The sequence below is a fragment of the Pseudopodoces humilis genome, chromosome 16, assembly GCF_049639895.1.
Source record: "Pseudopodoces humilis isolate 2021_Gansu_Grassland_sample_001 chromosome 16, ASM4963989v1, whole genome shotgun sequence".
Classification (NCBI taxonomy): Eukaryota; Metazoa; Chordata; class Aves; order Passeriformes; family Paridae; genus Pseudopodoces; species Pseudopodoces humilis.
The window spans coordinates 12,033,031-12,053,952 of record NC_142215.1 but is presented as its reverse complement, the minus strand read 5'-3'; the positions used below and the strand labels follow the sequence as shown (position 1 = coordinate 12,053,952).

At 42.3% G+C, this 20,922-nt stretch overlaps 1 protein-coding gene across 8 annotated transcripts in view; it reads left to right on the top strand.

The window, feature by feature from the left end:
• The window catches only part of MYO5A (myosin VA), a 97,059-nt gene that overhangs the window by 40,484 nt on the left and 35,653 nt on the right, over positions 1-20,922 (top strand). For all 8 annotated transcript variants that reach the window (XM_088062957.1, XM_088062956.1, XM_088062953.1 and 5 more), the window contains exons 5-15: positions 1,341-1,497; positions 5,493-5,636; positions 6,410-6,491; positions 7,941-8,048; positions 8,512-8,618; positions 10,960-11,225; positions 11,772-11,853; positions 14,226-14,366; positions 15,126-15,251; positions 17,235-17,318; positions 20,730-20,891. In XM_088062957.1, the coding sequence (XP_087919083.1) occupies positions 1,341-1,497; positions 5,493-5,636; positions 6,410-6,491; positions 7,941-8,048; positions 8,512-8,618; positions 10,960-11,225; positions 11,772-11,853; positions 14,226-14,366; positions 15,126-15,251; positions 17,235-17,318; positions 20,730-20,891 (1,459 nt within the window). The remainder of the gene's footprint in view (positions 1-1,340; positions 1,498-5,492; positions 5,637-6,409; positions 6,492-7,940; positions 8,049-8,511; positions 8,619-10,959; positions 11,226-11,771; positions 11,854-14,225; positions 14,367-15,125; positions 15,252-17,234; positions 17,319-20,729; positions 20,892-20,922) is intronic.

Here is a 20,922-nt window from a genome sequence, read left to right as displayed (position 1 = left end):
ATTAGAGGCCATGCTGAGGGACATGCACACAATCCTGTTTCCATTTGGGATTGGTAGTATGTTGGGATACCAATGGGCTCATAAGCATGACACATAACACTAATTTGAGACAAAATAACCAATTTTTAACTGAGGTGGGCAGGCCAAACACAGAAAAGGAACACATGTAATTTATACGTGTTTGATAAATAGCTTCATTATTTCATCAGCAGGGCTTTTTTTATCATCCCAGAAGCAGAATCCAGATCTTCTGCCAGGCCTTTAGGCTACAGAAACCATAGGTAGTTTTTCCATGCATATGTCTTTGATTTCCCTGCACAGCATTTCCTGATGCCATTGGCAGGCCCTGCAGACTGTCACTGTGCTGCCTGAGCATGGAGGTGCCTGAAGTGTCATTCACAGCTCCTGTGCTGTGAGGACAGCCTGGTCTGTACCTTGCCTGTGCTCCCTGTGTTCCAGCCCCAGCTCTGTAAAGCTTTGGGGAAAAGTTTTATTCCTCCTTTTGCCTTTTTTCATGTTAGTGTGTAAAAGAGAATTAAGCTTACCTAACTCATAGGAGTACTTAAAAATATCTTTTATTTTAACTTCATTTGCTTTGAAAATGTAAAAGCTTTATAAAGCACATATGGTCTTTATTTTAAAAGTTTTGCACTCTATTAACGTTAATTTCTGTGTTATTTTGTAGTGTGTTGTTTACTCATATAATTTGGTTTATGCTCAGAGTTCTCTTTGAGTTGAGATAAAACTGTTTTAGGAGCAAATGGAAATTATTCTTTTTTACAAGAGAAGAATTTTTTTCACAACAAAAGAACTGTCTTCACTCCAGAGCTGCTGTCTGTGTCCTGAACAGCCATGCTTGAATTTTTCAGATTCAGAACAATTTTGGGATAAGCTGGTGATTAGAGCAGAGGGACCAAAGGTTTCTGTGGCTGACTCAGCTGTTGATTTCTCCCTCTGTAAGATGGCATTCATGATCTTTACTAATGACCACTGATAATTTAGTGGAGCACTGTATCACAGACTCTGTATAGATGTAGCTGCAGAAGCATGTAGTGAATAGCAGTAACAGATCCTTTGCCATAGCCAGGTTCTCTAGAGCAGCTCTGCTGGCTGGCTGGGCTGTCACAGCTCATCCTGTCCATCCTGGAGGAGCATCCTGCTGGAAGGCAGTCCAGCCAGCCTGTCAGGAGCTCGGGAACTAACTGCCTTGTGTCTGCCACCTGCACTTACCTGATGCTGTACTGCTAACATTTATGGTGGAGGGCTTGTTGCCAAGCTGTGGACAGAAAATAAGTGTCCTTGAGAGAACAGCTGGGAATTCACATGTGTTTGTGTTTCAGAGATGAGCGAAATCAGTCAATCATTGTCAGTGGGGAATCTGGAGCTGGGAAGACTGTCTCTGCCAAGTATGCCATGAGGTACTTTGCCACGGTCAGTGGATCTGCCAGTGAAGCCAATGTTGAGGAGAAGGTCTTGGCCTCCAACCCCATCATGGAGGTAAGAGAGCTACTGCACCAAACCCCACCCTTCAGCTGCAGTTATTACTGGGACAAACATAAGTATTCAACAGAGAGAGCAATCCATACTTCTTAAGAACATTTATAAATATGCAGTAAAGTTTTGCGTTTAACACATCTACAAGGAGTTGCTTTAGGCGTCATTTTTGTAACATTTATGAAAGACTGAGAGAAGATGGGAGGTAATGTTTCAATATTGTTATTGTATTTCACATAAAGTTATTTTTATGTGAATACTGCTTGAAGTCTCTTCAGCTTTGTTACTGGTAGTTCCCAGACTGCTGGCCAAATGCAGTCAGACAAGACTGGTTTTGTGTGTGTATCCAAAGAGGATAAAATTGTTGGTCTTACCCACCAAATATGTACAATGCACAGTGCGGGCCAGTAGGTTGTGTGTTCTGAAAGGAAGTAAAGCAAATGTTAAATTTTAGGAAATAATATTAGAAAAGAGAGACTGAGAAAACAGTTACGTGAGATGCACACAGTTTCTATCAGAGGAAAAAAACGTAATTTTGCTATAATTGTCTCAGACTCATGTTTCGGTTCTGGAAATTGTTGTACCCAACTGTAGTCAAGTCCAAAAGCCATTAGCTTTGGAGGGCAGGTGCTGGCAATAGCCTTTGAGAGGACATGTACAATTCCTCCTGCTTCAGGGTCTCTGTTCTCTGGGAAGCTCAGGAGACACTAATTCTGATGTCACAGCCAAACAGAAAAGATTTCTTAGACGTGTCTGAATTGTTTCTCATGTCTTTGCCTACATATGTAGATTCAGGTTGTGGCTGAAGTTAAGGAACTATGTGAAGAAATAATTCATCAGAGAGAATGTCTTGGGGGGAATTTCTGGAGAGAAGTAACTATCTGTAGGCACACACATACTCATGCCTATGAACAGCCTAGGAAAATGCTTTTAGGAGCACTGATGCCTTGGTAAATGGTGGGCATCTCTCTGCAGTAGTGTGAAAAATCATGAGTAAATAGAATGCATGCAGTGAAATGTGAAATGCTGCCATGGTTTTTTTTTTCCTCAGGTATTTAAAAAAAATAACTGTGTTTTATTCCTCCTTTCCTCCCGGCATGAGGAGTTCATGATACTCAAAACTATAGCTGTCCCATCCCAGTTGTGTGTGTCTGTCACAAGGTAATTGTGCCTGGTTTGTGGTGCTGTGTGGTGTTTGGAAATTTCTGCTGTGGGATAAAACAAGCTGTGCTGTGCTGGGCAGTGACTCGTGCAGTGTCCAGCTACGGGAGGAAGCCAAGGAGCTGAGCCTTGCCTGGAGCTGCAGCTGTCCCAGGGGCTGGGCCCTGTGCCCTGGGAGCAGTGGTGGCTGTGCAGGTGTGAGCTGAGCCCAGAGAACACCTTGTGCTGCCCCGGTGCTTGCAGGAGGTGCCACACCCTGGCCGGGGCCACTGGCATCCCGTGTGGGGCTGATGGGGGCTGAGCCCCCTCCTGCCCTGCCCTGCCCTGCCCTGCCCTGCCCTGCCCTGCCCTGCCCTGCCCTGCTGCCAGGTGTCCTCTCCATCAGGCTGCCAGTGAGAGCTCAGGTGAGCGGCTCTGCAGGACGGGACTGTGCTCTGTGTTTGCTGGGTGACAAACTCTGCACCACTCGTTCTGTTCGGTCCTGAGGCCTAAAGCAAACATCCTGCTCTCAGCCCTTGGGCCCCATCTCCCAGGCAGTGGCCATCAGCTCACCACTAATTATCTGAATTCATTTCCAAAAGCAAGGAAGTTGAAATTGAGGACTTAGAGAGTTTCTTCCATTCACTAAAAATCAGTGATGGTGCTTTATTTTTATTTTCTAGGGATAACAATTTTGTGAACATGGGTGTATCTACATATATATTTCAGCTGCTTTAAAGATTATTGTAATTGGATGGAAGCTGTCTTTTTAACTTCCAACACTTGAACTTTAAATTAGAGTGAGTGCTGTAAAATTTGTTGTTGAGACAGACTCTTATGATAGCATAATTAATGTTTTGAATTCTTCAGTTGATAAATCAGTAGAAACACAAATTAACCCATATATTTTAGGAAGAAAATGAGTACTTCATTTCAGAAACTGGAAACTCCTCATTTGCTGAGCTGACTGTAAAATCTTAGGAGCGGAAGCTCATTTTATTTTTAAATTTCTGTTTGGACAACTTAAACAGTATTTTATTTACCATCACATTATCTTAGCCTACTAAATACTCAGTAATGCCAAGAGGTAACTGTACATTTCTAGCAACTATTTAAATGACTACTTTTGCAGTCAATAACTATATACAGCTTTCCTATTGCAAATGTAGAAATCAATAAGTCTTAAAACACATCTTGATATGTCATTTCCTGCCCCTCATTCTTTGTTAACCTCTGTAGCTATGTAAATAGTACAGCTTTGTATTCAGGCAAGCAATCTGATAATCCTAAAGACTTTCTGTTTTTTTCGTATCACTAATACCTTTCAAAGGAATAATTGCTTTCTGAAATATTGTAGTATTATGTTGCTACCACCAAAAACAAAGTATATCACAGTAGCAATAATCTTCTTCTTTCAAAAAACCACAAGAGTACAATTAGAGCACATTCAGTTTGAATGATTTTGGTATTTCTTAGAACTGCAGAGATGCAGTTTGTTCCTAGATCCTTTCCAGCAGCTGTCCATGTGATGCCCAGTTTGACATCTGCTCTGTTGGGTGTGCGTGCTGCTGCTGCTGCTCTCATGGGGTTTCTGACAGTCTAATCCCACTTTTCAGGCTGTGCCAGCTGGCACTGACCCATTCCCTGGCCTTCTGCTTGCAGATTTTGGATACTCAGCAGTGCTGCTTGCTCTCATTTGTTTTTCTCAACTTTCTCAGAGTTCCAGTGGATGGCTGTGTGGACTGGGAAAGTTGGACACTTTCCCAGTGGTGCACTTAGGGCTTAGTAACACACACACACACACACACACACACACACACACACACAGTGACATGTGATGAGAGGCTGCATCTCAGCTCTTCCAAATGCCATTCCTCTTGATACAAAGATACCTTTAGGACTTTTTTAGAAGGTGAATTGCTGTAAGATGACTAAAACATGGTCTGATTGAGAAGAGAAAATACTTTTCTTTGAAGTTCAGTGTGTTGGGATTTGCGTGCCTTGAATGCTGCTGTATTCAGCTGGTACCTGTTGTGGGGTGAACCCTAAAGCTGATGAGGTAAGGCAGAATTGCACCATGGAGGATCCACAGGCATTATTTGCCCTGGGCATCCCAGGATATGTACCATTGAGGAAGTCATGACTTACTGTTTGTTGTGTGTGAAGCTGTACTGAATTAATCTGAGAAAGTTCAGCACGATGCAGGGCAGCACCAGGGGCTCTCTCTGGGTCAATAACCAAGCTGCTGTGGAAGGGACTCGGTTTCAGGTTGATGACACAAGTCTGTGCACGTTAATTTTTAGATTCTGCTTAGGCACACGGTAAATATTTCTAAATTTCATGTTTGCAGAAATAGTTTGGAAATGTGGTGATTACAGAGTAATAGTAATGATAAACTGTTCTCCAGGCAGAACAGAGTGGGCTGTGGGTTTATAATAGGTAGACTTTCAAAAGTTGCAAGTGCTATAGATGTATGTTTACACCTACACATATAAATATATCCAGGTAAAATAATTCTTACAGTTTTACTAAGTCATTGAAAGAAATCTGTGTGTGAGCTTTCTGTTGGACTCTTTATTTCCTTTTGAAAGACTTCAGTGAACAATAAAGGATTTTTCCCATGAAATTAGACTATGTGGAAGTGAAAAATTGCTAGGAATATCAGCTCCCAGTCTTACGTTAATGAAATTTTGTTGTAACTTGTTGACCAGGCAGAGAACATTATTCATTAAATTTTAAATTATTTTTAAACCAGGACACGATTAATGTTGTTAAGTGTTTATGAGCTGTGTAGATGATTAAATAGATGTGATAATTTCTACAAGCTGTTTAACCTTTACAATATTCCCTTTTTTCAGTCTATTGGAAATGCCAAAACTACCAGGAACGACAACAGCAGTCGCTTTGGGAAATACATTGAAATTGGTTTCGATAAGAGGTATCGAATCATTGGTGCTAACATGAGAACTTACCTCTTGGAAAAATCAAGAGTGGTGTTTCAGGTAATATGGGTGTAATCTCTTCATTCTGTTATGTCATACTTCAACCAATCCACTGTCCCACATGTCCTCACCATCTTTACCTACCTTTTAGTCTAGAGCTCAGTAAAAATGGACTTGTCCTTGACTGGCTGCCTAAGGATACAAAAATAATAATTATGGTTTGTACCGTGTGGGGATGTTATATGAAGAGCTGTTGTATATTTTAAAAGTAAGAGACAGTTATAGTACATGGTTTAGCTGGAATAGAGTATTTTTCATTTCTTTTGGGTTTGAAGGTATGGAATTTAGAGTGCTTAAGTTCAGAATTACGGTGTTGGTCATGAGTCATCACCTTCTGAGCTGTGTTTGTCCTTCATTTTAAAATTCAAGCTTTGCCTTGGCAAGGAATATACTCCCTTTACCAGCTTACTGTAAATACTGAGGCAAATAGTGTTAGTTATTTTTGGAATATGAAAAACTTCTGAATATGATCATTTCACTCACCTACAGAATCCTGATCTATAACTAATAGTAATCTACAGTTCTGAAAAGTGAAATCATACTTTCTTTTTTTTTTAAATTAAAATGTCTGCATGCTTCCTGCTGTTGAAAATTGATTAAATTAACCAAGAAGGAAGAGATAGATGCTGATTTATCTTCCTTTTTTCCATGTGGCTTCTGTGCTCTTAATGTATTGCTAGAGAAAGCATTATACATTGCAATTCCTTTCTGCTCGTGGTTGTTTCTGCCACTTGTTAAGTGGTGAAAAATAACAAATTCCTTTTTTTTTAAAGGCAGAAGAAGAGAGAAATTACCACATCTTTTACCAGCTTTGTGCCTCTGCAGCACTGCCTGAGTTTAAAACTCTGCGATTAGGTATGACATTCACATTTGTGGTGTTGTGTGATTGTAGAGACAGAGCAGCATCTCTGAGCTTTTTGAGCCAAAGACACAAATGAAGAATTGCTGGCATTTAAATTCTAAACTTTTAAACCTTCAAGTACTAAAATGTATTGAAATAACTAAAATGATAGACCTTGGATTTTGTGGTTTTCTGATAAAACAAAAGTAACAGATTTGTTTATTCAGCAGACTCTAATACACTGTAGTTGTAATCAATAGGACTTACTGTGTCCTGGAGGGTGAAATTATTTTCTCTAAGTTCTTTAAAACCTTTTCTCCATTGTTCCAGCCACTAGAGAATTTCACCCTTCCTGGTATAAGCACCTGAAAAGCTTATTTTGCATCTGCATACTTTTACTTGGGCTGTTAGCAACAATTACTTTACAGTTTCTGCTAACCTGGTGATTAAAAAGCAGATGAGGAATTTTTTCTTTTATCAAATTCAAATATTGATAGAGGAAAGGTTTCTCGTTTGACAGGAGTTGGTGCTTTGTAAAAGAAAAGCATGATGATGACCTCAGGTAGAGAACCATGTCATCATTTAAAAAATTCATTATAAATTGCAGTGCTTCCTGTATATTTTTAAAAGTTGGTTTCACAGTAGGAAAAGTGCACAGCCTGTGCTGGATTCTGAAATACTGTTCTGGTTTTAGAGTGTTTCTCTGCTCATCTGCACCACCCTGGCACATTTAGGATTCACATCTGCTAACACAGGAAAGAAAGGAACTGATGTAATTATAACTGAAGAAGCCATTTAGCAGACTTCTCTTTCAGCATTCTTGGAACCTTAGCTGAGCAGAAGAAAAGGAGTCTGTTAGTGCAGCTGGAAGCATGGCCAGTGAAACCATAGGAATTTGCACGGGAGAGCTGCTGGTCTCCCAGTGGAGCCCAGTGCTGTGCCCAGAGCAGTGTGAAGCTATCTCTTCTCCAACCTCGACTTCTCAGCCTGAGTGGATGACAGAGACTCATAAGGCTGAAACAGACCATAGATTAGAAAAGAGAAGAAAATGGGAAAAATATAATATCCTGGTGTAGTAATAGCATAGTAATATCTGTCACATAATTCCAAAGTGCTGCTGCTCTCAAATCTGCAGCTACTGCGTAGGTGGTTGGCTTGGGATTGGAGAGTAACTGCTTCCTAAGTGATTATTCCACAATTGTGGAAGTCTCAACCAAAAATAGAGAATATGCTTGAGGACCTCCTGTGGGAATCAGGTAGATTAAAGAATACTTACTTGCACAGTTAAATCTTGAAAAAAAATGCTCTTTAGAATAAGTGTGTCTTATGAGCCAGAAGGAGAAAATATACATGTCAGATCATGGATTCTGCCAAGAGCAGCTTAATCATGACACAGCTTTACAGATGTGCTGTGAATTTCTGCATCAATGTGTGTAAAATATATATATTTTTTATTATTACAGGGAATGCAAATTACTTTCACTATACGAAGCAAGGTGGAAGCCCTGTGATTGATGGTGTGGATGATGCCAAGGAAATGGCGAACACCAGGCAGGCCTGCACTTTGCTAGGTAATTGCTAAATCACAGTTATATCCTAAATCTAATACACCAGTAAGTGTTTTCTATATTATTTGTGTATGTTTTTTTCATACTCTGTTGTATTTAAAACCAGGAGAATTTGGTGAACTTTGGGACCGAGATACTGGTATTGCATGAAGAAGGTATTTAAATTGTAGTAGAATTACAAATCTAAGAGGAGTGTACATTGTGTGAACATAAATGGTGGATTCCCTTGGTGTAACATATACAGTGCTGGAGGTCACTGACAAAGCACTTTGAAACAGCAAATTAAATGATTCATTTTAATGGATTTTTTTTTCATCTGGTTGTAAAACGGTTTTGATAGAAGTGAGGCAATTAGTACTGTCAAATGTCAAAGTCACACATGGCAGTCACTGTTTTTCTCTCCTTAATATTTTTTTTGTCAACTGCAGCTCTCTCCATTCAAAACATTTTATTCATCCTTTTGCAGGGATTAGTGATTCGTACCAGATGGGAATTTTTAGAATCCTTGCTGGCATCCTTCACTTGGGCAACGTGGAGTTTGCATCTCGGGATTCTGACAGCTGCACTGTTCCTGTGAGTAGCAGATGAGCTGAAGGACATGGTTTGCACTCTGACAGGTCTGCCTTCTGCTTGTTTGCAGGGACCTCTTCTGAAAAAGAGTAAAATGGAAATGGGTTTATTTCTAATTTGCTAATGTTTTCACAGATTTTTGCTGATAGATTCAACTCTTCACAGTTTAGAGGCTTTAGACAGTACTCTCTGTAGTATAACATTGGTATACAATAATAGCTGTAAATTGATCTGTCCTAGAAAAGTCTAGTAGGCAGGCTGGCTTTGAAGTCCTGAGCAAGTGTCTAGATCTTTATATTCCTACATGAATATCTTCCCTGCACACAGAAAATGCTTTGCCAGATGGCTTTTTTTTTATAAGAAATGCCAGAATGCCCTAAATAATTGCAAAATAAATGCTTTTCAAAGTCTTCTGGGATGTCTAGCCATGAGCATAGGATATACAGATATGATTTGTGTGACTCATCTAAGTGTCATGGTTTTATCAGTTCTCTTTTGCCTTGGAGGTCAGCAACAAGGACTGCATAGCCTGATCACCTCCTCATTGGTGAGGGCCCAGGCTTCTTACCCATATTTTGGAGATGAGAAACAAAACAGTTCTGGCTGGTCTCTTCTATGGATTCAGAGTGACCAGTTTCTCCTTCTTCCTCCCTTTGAATATCTGCTGCTGGCCTGCAAAGCCTTCATCTTTCTCTCTCTTGCAAGAGTAGCAACACCTTCAGTGTTTTTTTCTTTTGTCACTGTCAGTCCCTTTCTCAAGAATCTGCAGTGGCAGTTTCTGGAGCTGAGACAGCAGGGCACATGGGGCTCCCCACTTCATGGGGCCAGAGGGGATTGGTGTTCCTGCCCTGACACCACCTGCCCATGGGGTCTGATAGCTGCTTTGAAACAGCAATAGTCTGGCTCCTTGGTGTCTTATAAAGGCTTTCACTATAAAGAAAGCTCATTTAATGGTAACAGGTAGAAAGCTGATGAGCCCCAGGACATGAGGAGCTTGCCTGTGTTGTGATGAGAATCTCCAGTGCAGGAGTCCCACTGGCTGAGCTGGGAAAAAGCTGCAGGTTCCTGTGCAACCCTGTCCTGGCCTGACAATGCCTGGTGAATGTCTGCTCAGGGACATCATTACCTGTGCTGTTCTCTGGCAGTAGCCATGTCACCACAGAGCTCTGTGCCATGCAGACTGCTCTGCTGGGAGGCACTGCTCTGATGGAACACTGGTGCTGCAGGCTGCTCAGCAAAGGGTTCCCTATGCTGCTGTGGCAGTGAATCAGTTTATTTGATGTCAGCTTGAGCAACCCTAATGTGACACTCTTTTGTGCAGGGTTCATAATTATTATTACTTTATTATTGTCTTCCAAGCCAGCAAAACATGCTCAGTTAATTGGATTTTGGAGGTGTAGCTGCATGGGGCCTGTATGCTGAAAGAACTAGAAAAAGCCCCAGAGAAGTCACAAGGATGTGGAAATATTTAAAGCTGATATACCCTGAAGCTGTAGGACATGTGGTAGCAGTCCTCTGCCATCTGTTCTTGTCAAGACAGTGCTTGTCAGTGTGCTGCTGAGCCACCAGGTGCAATGGGAGCATGATGAGGAAGTAGTGTTAGGGGAGCTCCTGAGAAAGAAAGACCTGTCTGTCCTCCTTGATTTCTAGTGATCAGTTTGCATGTTAGTCACAAAGTGTAATATCTTACTGAGTGGTAAATGCACTGCACCGATCTTTATGCAGAAATCTTATATCCCCATCTCAATATACAAGCCTTGCTGGTTGATTTTACCCAGTTAAACAAAGATCAGTTTTTTCTCTTGTACAGTTGAATTTGAGAGCTAGAGAACATCATTAATGTGCTGCAATCTCTTAATGTTTGTCTCTAGAATTCACTGAGAAAATACTTCAAGTACTGAGACCAGACCCCACGTGTTCTTGGCTTGGGCCTCATTGCCCATCACTCCCTGCCATGGCTGTACATGAGCAGTCAAGAGCCTCACTCAGGAGCTGCCATTCGTTTGGCCTGACACAGTTGTAAGAATTCAAAATACCAAGTCCATCCCAGTGAAGCCAGATGATTCATTTTTTGGAAGGTTGCAGGTTCCCTGTGTGAAGCATTTTAGTGAACATGGGTATAGTAAAACAAATGTCTTTGAGGAAGCTTGTTCACTAACTCACTTCAGCAATGTGAATGTGCTGAGTGGGTAGGGAACTTGCTAGGTTTTGAAGGAGGAAGAGCTGAGGAAGCTGCTGTTGCTGCTTATTGTAGGATCACTGCAGGCAGGCAGTTCTGTTTGCATGATTGTATGTTTGCTATCACTAATACTGTTTCAATATCTAATGAGCCTGTTTTTATTAGCCCAAGCATGAGCCCCTCACCATCTTCTGTGACCTCATGGGTGTGGAGTATGAGGAGATGGCCCACTGGCTTTGCCATAGGAAGCTCGCCACTGCCACTGAAACCTACATCAAGCCAATTTCCAAACTTCATGCCATCAATGCCAGAGATGCACTTGCCAAACATATCTATGCTAATCTCTTTAACTGGATTGTAGATCATGTGAACAAAGCCCTTCACGCTACTGTAAAACAGCATTCTTTCATCGGGGTATTGGACATCTATGGGTGAGTTTTTGTCAGAGATGTGACATTTACGTAATTATCTGGCTGCATAGCATCGTTGTCTTTATCATCTGGCACTGCATGGGTTACACAAAGGAACCCCAAACCTTAGCAGCTGCTTATTCCAGCTGAAGGAAGTAGGTGTTCAGTTTTGACACACTAAGATCTTTGTCATGACTTTGACATTTATAGTGGGAATTCAGATTTTTGCTGTTGATAGTTCATTTATCTGTTGCCTTTTGGAAAGTTACAAGACTATTTTCATGTCATGTTCCTTCAAGGTGGCACTTACAGAGAGGACAGAGATAACTAATGTGCTCTCCAGGAACATCAGTCCGTTCCCTGAGTTCCTCATCCCTGCCTAGAGAGGGAACATCACTAAACTGCCTACATAGTGCAACTTGCCATTTCCCTTGTGTTTTCTTGCTTAACCTGTGTTATTTGTGCCTGAAATAATTAAATTAATTTAACTGGAGGGAGGGAATTTAAAATTATGGGGTAACTTTTTTTTTCAATACACTAGTAATTTTGAGTATATGCATATTTTAGATTTGAAACATTCGAAATCAACAGCTTTGAACAGTTCTGTATCAACTATGCCAATGAAAAACTGCAGCAGCAGTTCAATATGGTAAGTAGGAAATGACTGGCATTTCCTTTTCCCTTTCCCCTCATCCAAGTTCATTCTGCTAATTGGGTCCCCAGTGGTTAGGATGAATTCCATCAGTCTATTAAGCAGCTGTCCTGGCCGTGGGCTTTGAGGGATGGGGAAAGATCGACTATCTCCTAGAAATAGATTTTATGACTAACTGCTGCTCTGGGACTATTTGAAATTCTGATCAAGTAACAATTATAAGGCAGAAGCAGTGCTTGGCAATTAAGAGGCTGAGATTGCCTGTCACTGAGAGCCCTGTGTGGAAGAAGTTGGAGTTAGCAGTGTCTCTGTAACCTCGGAGAGCCCCTGGATGGGCAGAGGAGAGCACGGCTCCGCTGCTGGAGGTTTGCCACCCGCGCTTCCTCCCCGCTGTTATTTTTTGAGGCTTTTCAGCTGCATCCTGAAGTTGATGAATGACGTGTGGCAGAAGGCGGCTCTTCTCCCTCCTCCGGAGAGATCACAATTCTCTCCTCAGCCTTGGTGACGTTTGCAATTACATATCTTACCTGCATAATGACGAGGCGAGTTATTTCTGCCAGGTCTGTTGCTAGGCTCTGCTGCAGCACCGGGATCGCTCTGGACTCCCGTGATCCTGCCTGTGTGGCAGCGTGTGCTCACAGGACCGCTTCCCCTGTGCCAGGGTTCATCCCGCTGTGCCAGGGAGTAAGCAGGGTGCTGGAGCAGAGGCTGGGCTTTCCAGCCCTGGTGTGCCCGTTCCGTGTGGGTAGGGCCATGGCTGGCTTCAGCTCCGTGAGTGGGATGTTGTAACTGCCAGGCACAGGGCATCTTGGAGTTTTCCCAGCTGTACAGTAAAATCTAGTTCCTGTAAGAGCTGTAATGGTTCTGTTCTTCAGTAAAGATAACTGTGTCCCCGTTGCCTTCCCTCTCGTGCCATTGCTGTAAGCACCTGCCTCATGAAGGAGGGGGTGACAGGGCTCTTGTGTTGGTGTCCTGCCAAGCTGCCAAACCCCGTGCTGGTGAACACAGACCTGTTGGGCTGCCATGGAGGCACACGGGGTGGAGGTTGCTTTGAATTGAAGCCTTGTGGTTGGTGGCAGCCAGCAAACCTTCGTGTGCTGCCTGGAGCGGCCTGAGCCTGGCTGAGGAGAGGCTGCTTGGGAACTGCCCGACCACCCTGCCCTGCCTGGTGCCCACCACCCACAGGGAAAATCAGGTCTGAAGGCATTTTTCACCTCCTTATGGCTGGTTCCTTCACAGTGAAAAAACGGGTTTCTGTTTTCTTTCAGATCTTGTGTTGGATATGACTCGCCAGTAGAACGCTGCCAGGGTTTTCCTGCCAGGTGCAGGGTGGGAATGGCTCCCACGGGCGCGGCTCTGGGGAGGATGGCATTAAGCTAATGAAATAAAGGGATAAACAGCTTTGTCAGGGTAGTTTTCTGTGGCCTGGTAGATGTGTGAGATGTCTGGGCTGTGCACTGAGCTTGAGGCAGCTGGGGCTGGCACCCCAGTTCAGGCGTTGGGGCACCCCCAGACCCTGCTGTGCTGGTGGTGGGACACTCCCAGCACGCATCCACCTGCCACAGCAGCAGTAAGTGTGCAGAAAAATGTAAGTGGGGGATGAAACATCATCAAAAATAACTGGAGTCAGCAGTCTTATGGGTTTTTCAAGGTGCTTGTTCTATTAAGACCACAGTTTGCCTGTTTAATACCTTATTCTGTTTTTTCCTTAAGTTTTAATATATCTCTTACACACGTTTCATTAAAGTTGTGCAGGTTGTTTGTGATAATATTTTTGAATAAATATGCAACTGATCTTCATACCAGATAAATCTGTCACAGAATTTTCCTTAAAGGATTTCTAGTGCTAATGTTCTTTCAGCTTCTGCTGAAGAGTAAATTTTAATGCAGTGCGTCATGTTAGAAAAAAAATCAGCAGCCATTTAAGAGGAAATAGAGCTCTGTTCTTTTACAAGGAAACACAAAGGTATTTATAGTGAAACTTGGCTTGAAATAGAGCAGTGTTCATAATTTCCAAATCATAAAAGCATGGCACATCCTACTTTATAGGTTGCTGTTCCTGCACTTGAAGGTTTTTCTGGGTTTTGTGTTGTTTTTTTATAAGAGAAAAGAGCTTACAGTAATTGTTGGATAATATAATAAAAAGGATATTTGCGGAGAATATGGAGTGCTTTAATTTAGGCTGTTGTTTTTAGGCCAGGAAAAAAGGTTAATTTATTTTTCATACACTTGTTAAAGAGTTTATTCAGTTGAACCTAGTGTATCACTTGACAGCCTGGATTAATGTGCCAAGATGAATTCATTTGAGAGTTCAGTGTATTTATTCTGCATTTCATTTCACAGAAAACTGTTTTCCTTTTGCCCTGCAGCATGTCTTTAAGCTGGAACAAGAAGAATATATGAAGGAACAAATACCGTGGACCTTGATTGATTTCTACGACAATCAGCCTTGTATCAACCTCATAGAGGCCAAAATGGGAGTTCTGGATCTGTTGGATGAGGAGTGCAAGGTGTGTGTTCAAGGACTTTCACAGAGAAAGAGGTTATCAGCTGTCCTGTTTCTGGGCCTCACAGGGAAAAGTCATCTGCAGACAGTTGTCATTTTGACACTCTGCTGGTGCAAGAGTTTGGAAAGCATACAAACAGAATCAGCAATTACAGGAGGAGAAAAAATGGTTTTAGTAATGAACTCCTCCTCTTCCTCTCCTTCATGTATCTGTAGCTGTTCCTGGGTCTCTGATCAACTTTGTTTGGACTTTGACAGTTTTCTCTTCCTTGAGGATAAGTGCAGTCCTCGGTCCCGTCAGATTTCCCCAAATTGCCTCTTGCTTGGTGTTTCACCCTTTGTCTTTTATCTTGGTTTATTTTATGCCAAGCCATATACAGGGGATGGTTCAGAATGTCTGCTTCAGTGGAAACCCAGCTTGGGGTTTTTATTTATCACAAAGCATCACAAGAAATCTCTGATGGAGGTGGATGAGTTCTGGTAACGTGCCTTTGGGATCTCTGCCTTCAGGTGTGTGCCACTGGAGGCATTGTTGGTGTCAGATGGGTCCCAGCAGCTGTGCCTGCTGCCAGTGCCTAGTACCCAGTGTGGAACTGGCATGCACACAGCTGGTTACCATGTCCTTGCTTCTGGCAGTGCTGGGAATCTGAGGACCTGGAATGTGAAAGCAAATCATCAAGTCTTGTCCCCCATTTTCTTAGATGCTTTTGTTACTGAAAAGTTCTCAAGACATTTTAAATGTGTTCTGTATTCTTTTCTATAGATGCCAAAAGGCTCAGATGACTCTTGGGCCCAAAAACTGTACAATACTCATTTGAATAAATGTGCTCTCTTTGAAAAACCACGTATGTCAAACAAGGCCTTTATCATCAAGCACTTTGCTGACAAGGTAAGGACTTTTCCTGTGGCACAGCTTTCCTGCTGGGGTGTGGGAGGGGATCCTGGGGCTGCTACAGGAGAGCTGGGCAGTGGCATCCCTGGCTCTACTTGGCTCTTACAAAAGCATGCCTGCCTCAACATGTGATCAGGAGGAGGAGGTGAACTGGCAGCTGTGCAGAGCCAGAGACACAAATGAGCTCCTGACTCCACCACATGCTGTAACCACTGACCATCCTTTTTCCAAACATGGAAGCTTAGTGCATTTGCAGCTCTCAGCATTACTGTGTCAATTCCAGTTATGCAACAGAATTGTACAAAAAAGGAAATCCTGTACCCCCCTCCTTTTAGCTAAAGAGCAGCGACGAATTAAAGCCGTTTTTGCTGCCGTCTCAGTGTGCAAGGAGGAGAGAGGCTAACACACCCTTTTCTATTGCTGGAGCAGTGTGTGCTGCTCCCACCCTCGCCTCAGCTGCTCAGGGAACAGCTATTTCTAGGAAGCTGGCTGAGGGGTGTCTCAGTGGGGTTCATGTCATGTTCAGCTCCCAGTTCGCGTCAAACTGAGTCACTCCTCAGGTTAAAACAAAAAATAATAATAATAATAATCCCATTTAATACAGTTGTCCTGTTAATCAGAAAAGCTGCCTCAGAATATTGTCAGCTTTGTCAAAAAAGGTTTCAAGAAGCTGTGATTGTTACCAGTAGGTATGCACATGCTGACATGGGAGGCCTTTATCTGTCTCTGCTAGGTTTCTCCCAGGCTCCTGAATTTTTGTGAAGGGTCCTATTCTTTTTGCATCTAGTGTTACCTTAATGAAAGCAGCAAGAACTGCTCTGTAGCTGTTTAGATTCACGAGTTCTGCTCTATTTTGTGGATGAGAGAACAAGAAGGATTTAATTAATATTTCATAATCTGTTCATTAGGTTAAACTTTGATATTGAAAGCAGGGCTTTCCTATGTCTAGTCTGTGAGCAGCAAGGGCCAAGGAAGGCAGAAAGTAGCTCCAAGCAGGTACTAGCAAAGCTCTGAGCTCTGCTGTGCTGTCTGTGCTAAGCATTTTATGTTTTCTGTGTGCTGACCTGAACAGACATCTGGGAGGAGGAATAAAGGCCCAGCTGTCGGGTCAGCGGTCTGTGCTGATGCTGTCCTCCTGGACAAGGCAGGGATGCTGCTGCCCTCTCCTGGCGTGGCCTCCTGCAGTAAGAACGTGGATGGTGCCCCAGGCAGTGCTCAGAGTGGGCTTCCAGCTGCGCAGAAACCCTGGGGACATCCTCTGTCCTCTTTCCTCTAGGAATTCCTTGAAATATTTTGCAGCTCAGGGTATAGTGTCATTGTGCGAGCACTGATAAGTGGACTTTTGACAGTAATTTTGGTTTTCTTTCAGCCTTGAACTAGGACAGTGAAATAAATGGTAGGTTTTTATCTGACACTGGCTGTTCTTTGGTCCAGGAGACACTGTATCCCTGTGACAGAGGGTTCTTACATATTGTCACAACATTCAGACGTTTTATTGCTTCTGGTAAAATCAGTCCTTTGGAGCACAAATGAGCCATTTCCACAATAATCTGCAGGCAGATGTACTTACTGCCTCTCAGCTAATGAGGTGAGAGATACTTTGTCCTCAGTTGCATCTGGATTTCAGACAGCTCTGCAGCCCTGATGAGTTCAGTGGGGGAGATGCTCAGCACACTCTTGGATTCTTCACCCTTACGGTAACCATTCAGTCATGGTGCCTTACCACGAGCATCTCCCAGCAGTGAAATATGTCTGGTATAATGCAATAGCAGTATTCCTTTCTCTGTTTTAATGTTCTATGTTTTACTGGAAAGCACCCTCTTTGAGGAAAATCTATATTTAACAAAGATGCACTTGGGAGCTCGTATCTTCAGTAAAAGAATTATGTTTTAAATGTGAATGCTTTAGCTGGTGAATTCCATGCAAATTATTCTTATTTAATACTTGTAATGCTTTCTCCTGTAAAATGATGGCTTTCAGGTGGAATATCAATGTGAAGGCTTTTTGGAAAAGAATAAAGACACAGTTTATGAAGAGCAAATTAAGGTCCTAAAATCAAGTAAGGTTAGTATAAGGATTTTTTTCTTCTTCTTCTTCTTTTGCAGTTATGAGCCCTTGAATCCTGTGATCCTCAGGATCATAGAAAATGTCAAATAAACCTAGAAAATATTTCTCCCTTAGTATCAGATCAAATGAAATTGAACACAGTTTATGTTTTACTTGGTTATCTGCATGAATTTAGAAGGTCCTCTATCCTAACTTTTTTCCATGTAAGATCAGTCTATTTAGCCACTAATTTCACTGTTCATGGGTCGTTGTTGTCATTTTGGGGTCTCTTTTTTTGGTTTGGGTTTTTGAGTGGGGGAAAGGCGATTTGGGGAGGGGGGGTTTCTTTTTCACAAAAATTTGCTATATTTTCTGTAGAGATGTCACTGACTTCTGATATACTGTAGAGGTATAAGAAGGCTTAACAGTTAAGCCCTTAATTTTATAACTTGGAAACAGAAGCTCCTTGTTTATGGCGTGGCAACTGAGCAGAAAATGTCTGAAGGAGAGACAAGTTTGGCTCCAGAAGCAAAATGAGAGAGGAATAAAGTATATTGACCCTAGGGACACAAACCATAATTTACAGTCTTGTCTCCTTGATATCTATGAAAGAAAGATAACATCTGAATTGAAAAATACCGCATGAAGGAATATTATAGAGTAGGCTTTCAGTGGCATCGTCTGTGTTTTGTAATGACAGAAATGCTGGTTGTGCTCTCAGAAATGTGAAGGCAATTAACTTGACATTGCACATTGGTGGCTGTTGGGAATTTGCTAGCTCTAATGGCCCAGGAAGCTGGGTATCAAGGACAGGCTATTTAAAATGATGTTATTCTATCAGGAAAACCAACGTTTTTCTCTTCTGTTTCTATTCTGAGCAGATAATATGAAGCTAAGTGATTAAAACATGTGGTATAATGAAACACCACAGCAGACTTTCCGCTGGGGGAAGTGTTGAAGTGGTTTAAGTGAAGCAGGTTTCTGGGGGTGGAGGGGGAGGCAGGTGGCATCTCTGGGGAGCTGGCAGAGGCCAGCCAGCCACTCTGCAGGACAAAGGGACAGGGTGCTCTGTGGGATGTAGGTCAGTGACTGAGGGACAGACAGTGGGGACAGAGCTGCTGTGAGAGCCTGGCAGCAGCTTGGCCAGGCTCAGTGATCAGTCTAAACACTAAAAAACAACCTTATGGTAAATTTTTCCAAAACCAGTGTAAAGAATGTTTTATTTTTGGTTTTCGTTTCTGCCTCTTTGTTAGTAATTGTAGTAGAACTGCATTTCTGATTTTTATTTTATTTTGTTGGCGATGATGTTTTCTGGGTTTGCTGTGCACATCCAACAGAAGGTAATTCTAAATTGAATGCATCATCTGTCATCCTGCCCATGCCCACTCTCACATACAGCTTGGATGCTTCTTTGCTCTCCAAAAGTGCATGGCACACACTGCTCTTGGCAGGCACTGTAGAGTTCAACTATTTATTCTGGCCTTCTCTGTAAATCCACCCACAGAACCTCTGTGAACTAGTTTAGTTTCCATGCATGTATCATGAAAGCAATACAGCAATTCTGGGCTTTTATGCTTGCTACTTGATTGGTTGGCATGGTTGTTAAAATGTTCTGTTGTAGCTCTGTATTGAAAGAAATGATCTGTGAGATCGTTAGCAGCATGTGTGTTAAGTTGTGTGAAAAAATATCAGGAAAGAAGTGCTTGCTTGCTTGTTTACTATCACATGAATTATCGACCCTTTGATCAGTGTTTTCCCTCTCTTTGAACACTCCTAGTGTTCTGCAAAACAAAGAAAATGGATAAGATACTAAAACCCAAAACCAAACAGTCCTACAGTGTGGATCATTGCAGCACTGCTCCACTTATTGCTGACCTGTACTGGAGAGGCCAGACATTGTTCCTTTCTTCTGCTTGGAGTAACTGGGCCAGTGGCTATGAAAACAGTGCCTTTGATATGCACTTGCCCATTTTTACAGGCAGATTTTCCCAGGGCTGGAGAAAGGGAGTGAGACTTAGGTATGGACAGCTTAGAAGAACTCATCCATCTGCAATCAAGACAATGGGGACCCTGTTCCTACCCCTGCCTCTGGTGTGTGGGAGCATCAGGAGCTTTAGAAAAATCATATTACTTTTAAGTAAGTTTCTGTACAGGCTGGAAACACCTGGCTTTGTAGCTCAGCTGCCTGTGCACACCAACTCAGTGCATCACAGGCAGCTGACAAGGAGGTAGTAGCCCAATCATCCTCAACTCTGTGCTGAGTCAGAAGAGTAAATCACCCTCAGGAAATGTCATTCTTCCACCAGCTACCGAGGTAGACTCAGGTGAGATAAAGCCAAGCTGTGATATTCCTTTTTAAGTTCAAGAATTTAGGATACCTTTTTAGCATCCTTAGTCATTCTGTTATGCCTGGAGTGCTATGCTGAATGCTGCTGGGCAATATTTGATGCCTTCTCCCAGCTCATCTGGCATAACTACAGGGCCCAGGTGCTATTTGGTTGTGCAGAATGTTCCATTGGTTATCACTTCTGCTCACCAAGTTTCGTAAGAGAAAACCAATTTTTAAATTTTTTAGATTGTACTTGGCCCAAGCAGTCTCTAGTACTGAAAAATGAATACTCCTATCTCTTGGGAAAAAATGCACAGATGCTAGATATAAAATTCATGGACAAGTAGAGGAGTTCAGATTGTCTTAGAATGGTTCTGAAGTACTGTGGTTGTCAGTAGAAAGACCTGGTGGTGTTTTTTTTAGTTATAAGTTACTTCAGAGCAGCTGTTACGTATTAGTATATTTTGTAGCCATTAGAGAAAGGGAACCAGAAGTCCTGTGTGGTATTTTGGAAGAACGTTTCAGGTTTTTTCTCCACTCCCACTGGCAGGGAGCGTATCTGTCAGATAAATTTGGCTAGTGGGGTTTTTTTCAGTTGATGGTTCCTCTTTTAATCTGATTATTTCAATTTGGAGTGCTAAAGCAGGAATCATCTTTGCTTGCCTGCTGCTTTATTCAGTGTCCCAGATACCTCTCAACCACAAAGGAGAGAGATGCACCATTGGAATATGAGAGGACCCTGTTGTTTCCTTCTTAGATCAAAGCAGCCATTTATAATTGCAGCCAGTACTTATGAAACTGCTGTGGGTATCTAACAGTTTCACATGGAAGCTGTTGTTTGCTATATGAAAAAAAACTCAAATCAGAATTTTATCTTCAGGAGGAGACTCACTGGTCAAACCCACAGAAGTTTTGGTATTGAATCATGGCCCATTCACTATACCACTTCGCCTGTCTGCTTTTTGCATTTGTCCCCTGTGAAGTTCAACAAAAATGCAGTTCTTACAAAAACTGAGCCTAGAATTTAACCTTAAACGCCAACATGTGCAATCACTTGCTGATTTCTTACCCTCTGTGTATTTTTTATGCTGTTATACCAGTTTAAGCTACTACCAGAGTTATTCCAGGATGAGGAGAAGGTCCTCAGTCCTACATCAGCAACCCCTTCAGGGCGTGTGCCTCTGTCTCGAATGCCTATCAAACCTGCCAAGGCCAGGCCGGGTCAGGCCAGCAAGGAGCATAAGAAAACTGTGGGACATCAGGTGAGTTTGAAAATGCAGCTCTACTAAATAA